General features: G+C 42.4%; 1 protein-coding gene across 1 annotated transcript in view; it reads left to right on the forward strand.

Moving 5' to 3' along the window:
- ZNF501 (zinc finger protein 501) overlaps positions 1-10,719 on the forward strand; it is a 22,473-nt gene extending 11,754 nt beyond the window's left edge. Inside the window, exon 2 of the mRNA XM_032648028.1 lies at positions 8,727-10,719. Coding sequence (XP_032503919.1) covers positions 9,143-9,958 — 816 coding nt within the window. The 5' untranslated portion in view covers positions 8,727-9,142 and the 3' untranslated portion in view covers positions 9,959-10,719. The remainder of the gene's footprint in view (positions 1-8,726) is intronic.
- The last annotated feature ends 1,024 nt before the right edge of the window (positions 10,720-11,743 follow it).

Raw genomic sequence — 11,743 nt, forward strand, 5'->3', positions numbered from 1 at the left:
CTCTCTCCGAATAAAGTGCTAGCCTCGACGGGCATCTGAGGCTCCTCATCTGGCCCAGGCCCCCTTTGCCATCCTCAGAGGACATTCCTTGCATATTCTGTTCCATAGTGCAAGTTCCTGTGACTCATCATCTCTGGACTCTACTTTGGCACCTTTGCACATACTGTTTTCTATGGCCTATTTGCCTTCCTTGCTTCTGCTTGCCTGGGAGGCTCCCATTAGTCACTTATGGATGTGCTCAGGCAACATCTCTTCAAAGCTGTTTCTGACCTCACATATTTTTGTATTATTTTTGTGTTTTGTAACTTCATCATTTCATGTATCATGTTAGGTTGTAATGACTAGTTTACAAATCTTTCTCTTTCCACTGAACTGTCAGCTCCATCAGGGCAGGAGCCATGTGAAATTTATTCATCTTTGTATCCTCAGTCTCTGGCATTTTGTAGGTACTCAATAAATATTTGTTGAGCTCAACTAAAATCAAGTCAGACATTTCTCCATGCCCACCTACAGGTCATGACTTAGGTCCACAGTTATCAGCAGAAAGAAGGTATACATGAGTATACCTGAGCAGAAAGGTGAATACATGAATGTGTCACGAAGCGTTTGCCAGAAGCAAGAATTCTGCACCTTCCTCCAAGGTACAGAGTGTGTGGTCCACTCTGATACTTTTTCTTATGAGATCCTACAGAGAGGATCTCATAAGAAAAAGTAATATGTAGCAAAGAATTTTTTTGTTTTTGTTACAAATTAGGCATTTAAATGTCCCATCATAGTTTAACAAAGTGCTTTCAGATATACTGATGTCAGGGTCAATAGGAAGAGGAAAATCCATGCAGGTGTAGAAGCACAGCTATGTCAATTGGAATATCCATGAAATAAGAGAGACAGGAGCTGAGCAGTGATGCTGGCCTGGCAGGAGAGCAGTTGAGCTGGAAACCCCAACATGGAAGCTTATGTCTTTCCTTGGGCTCTGGAATGATAAAGAATTAGAATGTGTTGCTTATGTTCAGTGTGCCGAAATGTAATTTGTGACTTCAGAAGGACACGGGATGAGGCCACATGAGATCCTCAAAACAACAGAAGGGAAAACAGAAAGATGGTTGGACTTGCCCAAGGTCACACACCTAGTCTCAGGTAAAACTGAGACTCCAGTGTCCTTTCTTTCCCCTCAGATTTCTCTTTACTGGTTGTAATTCTGCTCCATGACGCCTCTTTACTTGTGTCTGTTAGGCCCTACTCCTGAGAATGGGAGAAGCTCACTTTAGATCAAGAAGCTTTTTGGCTCACAGAATAAGACCTTACTGCATATAAGTGAGGGTGAGAAATAAGTTGATTTTACATTTTGACCCCCTCTTTCTTTCCACATAATGCAGAAGTCTAGTCTTGACCCCGGGTAGCTCTAGTTTCACTCTCTTGCAGCTGCTATCTAGAGCAGGGCTAGGATCATTTTAGTTTTGTGGAATATTTTTGGTGTCCATTCCTCCAATCCATTTTCCACCTCTCATTGAAAAATCTCAACCCAAATTGCAGTTAAGCCCCAGATTCCTGTTTCTAACCTGCTCTGCCTAGGGTACCCCACTCCAGGGTTAGTTTCCACCCAGTGGAGCCTGCTGATTTAGAGATTCTTTGAAGCCTAAAAGTTAGGGGGGAAATCAGTAGGCCTAGGCTCTGTGGTATGTGGGATGTTAGGGCTATGGAGGAAGAACCTGCTATCTTGCTGAGACTGTGACATTGGGTAAAAAGAAAGGCAAGCCCAACATTGTTCCCTGGCATGTCAGCTAACAGTTCTACAAAGGGTCCCCTTTTAGCTGAAGATGGTTAGTGATGGTTTCAGTCTGGCATCTCCACTCCTGTTTTCAGCATCCTAAATGGATTCCATGTTGGGAAAACAGTCCATCTGGAAATTTGAGCAGGTAACTGCTGCATCTCATTCAGTTATTAATTGTTTACTGAGAGCCTACTCACACTAGGAATATGATGGTAAGCAGACAGCCCTATTTTCCTGAGCTTGCAGATCAGTGGGAATGCCTGGAAGTAGGTCAGGTGCCGCATTGCCCATGCCTTCATCCCTGGGATACATTTGTCAGGATGAGCCCTTATGCGCAAATATTCCTTAATGAAGATCAGCAGGATCTAAAGTTTCCCCAAAGGGGGGCAGGGGTGCTACCTGGAAGACTTGAAACGTCCTGGAAGCCAATTCAGTCAATGGGGGACTGGAGCTGGGATTTGGGGAACATGATAGGACGAACATTTATTGAGCATTTTTCAAGTACCAGGAATTCTTGGTAATTTACACGAGTTAGCCTCATTTAATCCTCACAACCCTGTGAAACTTGGTATCATTAAGGAGTGCGCACAGAGGGGTAAAGTAACGCCTAAGTTCACACACTGAGAATCTGAGCTCTTGTCTTTTGGCTGATTGTTGAACAAAGATCCGGAAGGGTGTTTGCGGTTCCTCTGAGGGAGCCAATTATCCAGCAGGTGAGAATGTGTATAAGAGTGTTCTATAAGCTTTGGGAAAACCTTTAGAAGACCTCCAAAGGACCGTGACCTGGAAAAGAGTTTTTAGGAAGATCAATGTGTTCGAATTGCTGGGTGAATTAACCTGGAGTAAGAGCTCCCTGTGGCGTCCCCCAGTCTCACTTGCGGTCAGCCTCCTTATTCTGGGAGGAGGTATACTGATGGATTTGCCACTGTTTCTGAGCCGGGGAGGAAGCCCCCCGCCCTCCTAGGGAGACAGCTGCGGTTGCTGGCGCGGCGCGGACTGGTGACGTCATGGCGGCCCAGAGCGCCCAGGAAGAGCTGCGCGGGCGGCCCAGGAGCGCGCAGATGACAGAGGGTGGAGAGGTGTGGCCGGCGGTGCCGCGGGGAGCGCGTGGTGAGCGGAGTCGGCCGTACCCGGCTGCGGCTGGTTCCAGGAGGAACCCAGCCGGCCGCAGCCCCTCTTCATTTCGGCCGAGCAGGGCCTTTTGGAGCGGAGGCCCGGGGACCGGGACCGGCTCACCTGAAGAGGGAGGGGCGAAGGCTGTTCCAGAGCCCTGGTCTGGGAGTCGGGAGGCCGGGGTTGCATTTGCATGTACTTGAGCCAGCGAACCCTTAAGTTCCGTTTTCTGTGTTCCAGAAGCGAATACTATTCCTCGCTTTGCCACTTCACAGAGTTGTACGGGTTAAGTATATGTGCAATTTATCTCTTTCCTTTCATTAAGTTTATATTCCTCTCTAATAGCAACAGGATAGGTGCTGTACAAAGACATCAATAATAATTTAACAGCAGGTACTATTTATTGAATGCTTATCAGTCAGTATTCTTCTAAATACGTTCCATGTGTTAACTCATTTATGCATCATCACCCTATGAAGTAGTTACTATCAGCTCCATTTAACATTTGTTAAAAATGGAGTACAGAAAGAGTAACTTACCCAATATCACTTAGTTAATAAATGGTGGAACAGGGATTCAAACCCAGAGACCACTAGCCCCGAGCCCATGCTATATTTGTTTTCAAGTTTGGTAGAGGAAAACGGGATGTAATCAGAGTGTTAACCACAGAGTGGAAGGAGCTATAGTAGAGACGTGAAATTTTTCCAGAATGTTGAGGAAGTGCCTTGGAAGCGTGAAGAAAACTTTTCCTCAAGGAAGAAGTGTAGTGGTTCATACTTGACCTGAATATTAAAATTGTTTAGTAGAGTAACTTAATCTAATTAGAAGTTTGAAGATAATTAGTTGTTCAGTGTCAAGAGGTGCTAGTGGATTGGGATGGATTAGACTGGAAACCGGGTCACTGCCTTTTGATATGGTGGTCTTTCCTTTCTATTCAGAGGGGTTCTTAAAACCTTTCCTTTTAGGAGGGGTTCTTAACAGCTTCCAACAGACACCCCTGTCTTTTGTTGGAGATTTTGCTTCACACCGAGGCAGTCTTATTTGCCTGAAATTAATAGGCCTCTGATTGTGGGAGACTAAGTGCTGGGGTGTTTCCCTGCTATTGACTCAGCCTATTCTTAACAAGAGGGCATCTCACTGCTGGACACATAGTAGCTGCTCAGTTAGTACTTTTCACAGAAATGAATAACCAGCTTCAAGGACTGGAAGGGCTTGATTTGAGATTCTTGCTCTTTTCCATCTGTTTTTAGAGTCAAAGAATCACAAAGTGTTGGTACTAGAGGAAGCTTTAGATATCATCTAGTTTTTAATTTCACAGATTTAAAAAGTCACAGTTGAAATTGAGTGACTTGCTTCAGGTCATTAAGCAAGTTAGGGGCAGAGCAGAGACTAGAACCCAGACCTCTTGACTGAGTCCACTGCTTATCTCACTGCCTTTTACTGTAGCCCCATAGTCTTTGATTTCTGAAGTCAGTGACTTCTCCATTAGGTTTGGGGGTTGGGAGGTGCCTTTGGGCTCCAGTCTTATCTCTGGTGGAGGAATTTTTACCCCAGGATGCTTGGTCCTTAAGAGCACCTGCCCTCTTTCTTTGTGCATTGTCACATCTCACTGACTTTTTGTCATTGGTGATACATGCCTACGAGAACAAGGACATTCATTCAGATTTAAAATATTCATTTGGTTAGGGATGGGCTATTCCTGGATTCCCTTGAATCCAGAGTATGAAGGAAGTAGGCTGACAATTTATGGGTGCTTTTTCTCCTCCCTCTGTGCCTCAAATTCCTGCTCTTCCTCATGAGAAGAGTCCCCAGGAGACAAACTGTAGTCACTTGTATTCCTAACAGCTTGTCTCTGGGTAAGTGAAATCTAACTAGAGAGCCCAAGATGGGGCTGCTCAGTAGGCAGACCTAAGGTGGGACCCAGCAGTGACCACTATACCTAAACCCTGCAGACTGAAAACACAGAACCACCCAGAAATGGGACCATCTTACTTAAATCAGATTTAGAGTGGCTTATTGTGAAAGAAGGCTATGGAGTAATTGGTAATAGGATAGATCAGAGTGTGCAGTAATTTTTTAAATATAAATTTATTTATTTATTTATGGCTGCGTTGGGTCTTTGTTGCTGCGCACGGGCTTCTAGTTGCAGTGACTTCTCGTTGCAGAGCACCGGCTCTAGGCATGTGGGCTTCAGTAGTTGTGGCATGCGGGCTCAGTACTTGTGGCTCGTGGGCTCTAGAGCACAGGCTCAGTAGTTGTGGCGCATGGGCTTAGCTGCGGCATGTGGGATCTTCCTGGACCAGGGCTCGACTCCGTGTCCCCTGCATTGGCAGGCGGGTTTGTAACCACTGCGCACCAGGGAGGTCTCAGTAATTTCTTATCACATGAACTTAAACTGCAGTCATCTGGTGGAACACCCTGAAACCACTTGCTGAACTGCTAAGTATGATGCTCTAATGGTGTAGCGGTCAGAAACTGATAGTAAATTATTGGAAGACCCATTGCAAAGGTGATTGTTTCCTCAGAGGGTATGCAATGGGCTTCTGGCCTCGTTTGGAACAAGAGCTTAAGTAATCACAACTGCCATTGTTATTGGCCATCAGAAGGCAGTGTGGAGCCTGGGTATCTGTTAAAGTAAGTAAGAATAGTACTGGGTGAACTGGATTTTTAGGTAATGGGAACTTTTTGAAGAGATATAATAGACTATTTATGTCCTGCAGAATTCAGTCTGGTCTAATATGTACACATAATACATGTACACATATGTGCCCATATGTGCATTGAGAGATCCTAGAAGAAAATTCATCAAAATATCAACTGTTTCTTTTGGGTGGTAGGATTTCAAGTAATTTCATTTTTGGACTAACTGACTGTTTTACAGAATGAGCTTTTTTTTCCCCCCCGCCTGTATGATTAAGAAAAGAAAACCTTTTTATTTTGGACAATAAAAATAAAGGAAATAAAGGTGTGGTTAGAGTTTTGGTTTTATGTTTAGCTATTTAAACCACTTAGAGTTTATTTTTGTATATATATGTCCATACTGGAAGTTTATACAGCAGATAAAGATAGATTTACACAAAATATAACAACCAGTGTGGTACAAGACTGCCCAATCAAATCAGTCTCTTGACTGTAAACCATTAAAAAATTTTTTATTGGATTATAGTTGATTTACAATGTTGTGTTAGTTTCAGGTGTACAGCAAAGTGATTCAATTATACATATACATATATTCATTCTTTTTCAGATTCTTTTCTCATACAGGTTATCACAGAATATTGAGTAGAGTTCCCTGTGCTATACAGTTGGTCCTTGTTGGTTATCTACCATATATATATAGTAGTGTGTGTATGTAAATCCCAACACCCTGATTTATCCCTCCTCCCCATGTTACCCCTTCAGTAACTATAAGTTTGTTTTCGATATCTGTAAGTCTGTTTCTGTTTTTTAAATAAGTTCATTTGTATCATTTTTAAAAATTATATCCAAAAAAAAAAAAAAATTATATCCACATATGAGTGATATTATAAGATATTTGTCTTTCTCTGTCTGACTTCACTTAGTATGATCATCTCTAGGTCCATTCATGTTGCTGCAAATGACATTATTTTGTCCTCTTTTATGGCTGAGTAATATTCCATTGTATATATGTACCATATCTTCTTTATCCATTCCTCTGTTGATGGACATTTAGGTTGCTTCCTGGCTATTGTAAATAGTGCTACAATGAACACTGGGGTGCATGTATCTTTTCAAATTATGGTTTTCTCCGGATATATGCTCAGGAGTGGGATTGCTGGATCATATAGTAGTTCTATTTTTAGTTTTTTAAGGAACCTCCATACTGTTCTCCATAGTGGTTTTACCAATTTACTTTCCCACCAACAGTGTAGACGGTTCCCTTTTCTCCACACCCCTCCAGCATTTATTGTTTGCAGACTTCTTGATGATGACCATTCTGACCTGTGTGACGTTATATCTCATCGTAGTTTTTAAAATTTATTTATTTATTTTTGGCTGTGTTGGGTCTTCATTTCTGTTCGAGGGCTTTCTCTAGTAGCGGCAAGCGGGGGCCACTCCTCATCACGGTGCACGGGCCTCTCACTGTCGTGGCCTCTCTTGTTGCAGAGCACAAGCTCCAGACGCGCAGGCTCAGTAGTTGTGGCTCATGGGCCCAGTTGCTCCGCGGCATGTGGGACCTTCCCAGACCAAGGCTCGAACCCGTGTCCCCTGTATTGGCAGGCAGATTCTCAACCACTGCGCCACTAGGAAAGCCCCTCATTGTAGTTTTGATTTGCATTTCTCTGATAATTAGTGATGTTGAGCATCTTTTCATGTTCTTTTTGGCCATCTGTATTCCTTCCTTGAAGAAATGTCTGCCCATTTTTTGATTGGGTTGTTTGTTTCTTTTGACATAGAACTGCATGAGCTGTTTGTATATTTTGGAGATTCCAACTGTAAACCATTTGTGCAGATACTCCAGTGTGTACCAGTTGACTCTCAGCCCCAGTAGATTTGTATGTACCAACATGAAATGATCTCAAAGACACATTCCTTGGTGAAAAAAAATCAAATTGCATAGCAGCATCTATACAACGATTTTATTTATATAAAAAGAATCAAATGCTATATGTGTGTTAAAAATATGGAGAAAAAAGACTGAAAGAATATACTCCAAATTATCTCTGGGAAGGGGGTGGTTTCATTTGGGTAGAGTGGGGTGGTGATAGTTATAAAAATTACTGTCTTATCCTGTATACTTTCATATTATCTAAATATTTTAAGGTGAGGATACATCCATGTGTAACTTGTATAATTAGAAAACTAAAATAGAAGGAGGCCTCAGGGAATAAGAATGTGTTTGTGTCTCCAGACCATCCAGAGAAGAGGTTGCTCTGATGTGTGGTTCCTGAATATCCATTCTCTGATTCTGTGCACCTTTATTGAGAGCATCAGGTTCAAAGTTTGATGCCGTTAAGATTGTCTAAGTAGTCCACTCTTTCTCCAGTTCTGTGCTTCCTAAGGAGTGTCCTGATGACAACAGTTTGGTTCCCATACAGTTTTTCTATACTGGAGAGAATATATTAACCAGCTGGACATTAAGCATATAAAATTTTCACTGTAAACTGGTGAAGTGACTTTATGTTTTCTACATCACTCTCCTTGTGAATTTGATTAGTACACATCAGATTTTGAAGCATTTTTTGGCTTCAAGGGTGAGGGCCAGGTCCTGGATCATGATGCTATAGTGAAATTACTGTCCAATGGGGGCGTCTTCCTTAAGGACCACCTCTGTCTTATTTTTATGTAAACAGAACAGTGATATCTTATTTTCTTTCATTAAGCAGAACTCTAGTTTTCAAACCTAGATCCTTCCCAGTTGTACCTAGGGGCTGAATGTTTTGGAGAGAAAGAGAGGTCCAAAGAGACACCTATCAAGGTGAGTGAATAGGGAAGGATAGGTGAGATGGACCTAGCAAAAGTTACAGCCTGGATCACCTTTGAAATCTTGAAAGAGGAACTCTTCAATTTACACTGGTCTGCCAAGGTACTGATTATAGGCAACCTAAGGAAATATAATTACTTTTCACCCATTTTTGAGGACTAGAAACGGTAGGTGAGTGGTAATTTTCCCCAACACTTAACTTACCCAAGATTAATATACTTATCCCTTTCACATTCTCCTGCTATTTATCACTCTGGATGATCCTAAATTACCTGGGTCAGTTTTTAGTATTTGAGTGTTTCAGAATCAATCACAATAGGGAAGTTTATAGATTTACCAAAACCTGTCACTACTTAATCTCTTTCTCCCAATCACCTATTCTAATCTTTTCCCCAGGTCATTGTGATCTTCTTTCTCTATTACTGAGAAGAGAATAAAAATCAGGACTTCACAATGCAGGTCCTCTCTTCTGCATGGAGGACATTTTCCTTTGTGAATGTTTTTTTCAGGCAAGAAAAGCCTGATGGCACAGTGTTAAATGACTTGAAAAGACATGGAGGGTCAGAGAGCCTGGTCATCAGGGGTTCACATTAGGAGAAGTTGAAGATGCATGCTGAATAAGGACTAGAAGGGGACATCCTGCAGGAATGACTGGGAGGACACCATATGCACACAGACCTTTCACAGGAGAACAGTGTTACTCTAAGGATAATCATCTTTGAGAAAGTACCTTGTAAGTATTCTGAATCTGAGAGACAGTTTCTTTTAAACTGGAACCTATTAGACACCCCCTTCATCGTGTTACAAAAAGCATGAGTTCCAGCCAGATTTCACTGCAAGTGAAACATCAGAGACTTAAAAGACAGAAGAAACCTTCCAAGTGTAGTGAATGTGGAAAGTTTTTTACTCAGAGATCGTCTCTTACCCAGCATCAGAAGATTCACACGGGAGAGAAACCCTATGTTTGTACTGAATGTGGAACTTGTTTCCGGAAACAGTCAAATCTTACTCAACATCTGAGGATTCATACGGGAGAGAAACCTTATAAATGTAATGAATGTGAGAAAGCCTTTCAAACAAAAGCAGTTCTCGTCCAGCATCTGAGAATTCATACTGGGGAGAAACCCTATAAATGCAATGAATGTGGCAAAGCCTTTTGTCAGAGTCCATCCCTTGTTAAACACCTGAGAATTCATACTGGAGAGAAGCCCTATAAATGCAGCGAGTGTGGCAAAGCCTTCAGTCAGAGCATATGCCTTACTCGTCATCAGAGAAGTCATTCTGGAGATAGACCTTATAAGTGTATTGACTGTGGGAAAGCCTTTAATCAGAGTGCGTGCCTCAGGCAGCATCAGAGAATCCACTCAGGAGAGAAGCCCTACATATGTACCAAATGTGGTAAAGCCTTCATTCAGAACTCTTCCCTTGTTGAACATGAGAGAACTCACACTGGAGAGAAACTTTTTAAATGTAGTGAGTGTGAAAAAACCTTCCGCAAGCAAGCACACCTTAGTGAACATTACAGAATTCACACTGGAGAGAAAGCTTATGAATGTGCTAACTGTGGGAAATCCTTCAGGCACAGCTCAGCGCTTGCTCGACATCAGAGGCTTCATGCTGGGGAATAAAACTCGGGATATAACTAGGGTGGAAAGAGTTGTATCAATATGAAAACACTTCTTTTTTCTAAATTCTTAGGAGATTAGGACTCAAATCTTCGCCTGGGATGAATGTTTTGTATGTTGAGCACAAGGCAATGTGTCCTAAAAATTAAGAAAATAGACTCAGAACTAGATAGTCTTAAGTTTGATGGCTTCTCTGCCACTTAATGGGTGTCTGACCTTACCGCCCTGAGCCTCAGTTTTTCCCATCCTCCCCAAAGAATAATGAGGATACTTACTAGGGTTGTCTTGAGAATAAAATGAGTGGTATATAATAACTAACTGCCAGTAATTGGTTTTGAGTGATAGATGTTGCAAAAGTTTATAAATCTGGTTATTGAAAACAAAGGTCAATTTTTTGTTTATCATAATGTATTTTTTCTTAAGAATATCCTTGTAATTGGGCTGTGATTTCATACTTAATCTACAGGCTATTTAAAATATAACATATAGATTTAAATAGGAGAACACATTTAAGACCAGTTTCTCCTTGAAAAAATTCAGATTTAATCAGAGAAAAAAGAAATGATTAAAAAAAAAAAAGAAATGATTGGGATTTGAGTGGACATTTTGGGTACTCTGAATAGTTTTATGTAGATTTTGATACCTTCCATTGTTGGGTCTAATTTCACTTCAAGCTCTGGACTTCTCGTTTCCATGAAAAAGGAAGCCTCACTAACACTAACTGAGTAAAAACTCGTGTTCAGGACTTTTGTGTGTGTTTTGAGGTGGAGTGGAATGAGGAGAAGACACAGGAGAATAGAGAGGGGGCATAAGACAGAGAATATAAGCCTGTTGATGAGGACGTGGCTTTATTTGTTTTGAAATCTAGGAGCACAACACTAAAGGGGAGCCTCTTAAGGGAAGAGGAGGGTAGGAGACGTTGAGTTCTTAGGCGCCAGCAGGTGGGACCTACATGAGAATAGCGTCTTGGGGATAAGTGGGTGGGGATGCCTCACAACAAAGAATGGCTTCTTAGGGCTCAAAAGAAGCAAACAAATCAAAGGATACTTTAAAAAAAACATTTATTTTTGGCTGTGTTGGCTCTTTGTGACAGTGTGTGGGCTTCTCATTGTGATGGCTTCTTTTGTTGCAGAGCACAGGCTCTAGGCTCGTGGGCTTCAGTAGTTGTAGCACATGGGCTCAGTAGTTGTGGCTCACAGGCTCTAGAGCACAGGCTCAGTAGGTGTGGCGCACGGGCTTAGTTGCTCCGCAGCATGTGGGATCTTCCCAGACCAGGGCTCGAACCTGTGTCTCCTGCATTGGCAGGTGGATTCTTTCCTTTCTTTCTTTCTTTTTTTTTTTTTGGCTGCATTGGGTCTTTGTTGCTGCACGTGAGCTTCCTCTAGTTGCGGAGAGCGGGGGCTGCTCTTCATTGCAGTGTGCGGACTTCTCATTGCGGTGGCTTCTCTTATTGTGGAGCATGGGCTCTAGGCGCTCTGGCTTCAGTAGTTGCAGCACACAGGGTCAGTAGTTGTGGCTCACGGGCTCTAGAGCACAGGCTCAGTAGTTGTGGTGCACTGGCTTAGTTGCTCCGCGGCATGTGGTATCTTCCCGGACCAGGGCTTGAACCTGTGTCCCCTGCATTGGCAGGTGGATTCTTAACCACTGCGCCACCAGGGAAGTCCCGGCAAGTGGATTTTTAACCACTGTGCCACGAGGGAAGCCCTCAAAGGATACTTTTAATGGTGCTTCATGCAATGCTAATAAGCTACTTAAGGTAAACAAGCACATCTAACACTAAAAGGTGCC

This window comes from Phocoena sinus, chromosome 11 (genome assembly GCF_008692025.1).
Source record: "Phocoena sinus isolate mPhoSin1 chromosome 11, mPhoSin1.pri, whole genome shotgun sequence".
In the NCBI taxonomy this organism is placed as follows: Eukaryota; Metazoa; Chordata; class Mammalia; order Artiodactyla; family Phocoenidae; genus Phocoena; species Phocoena sinus.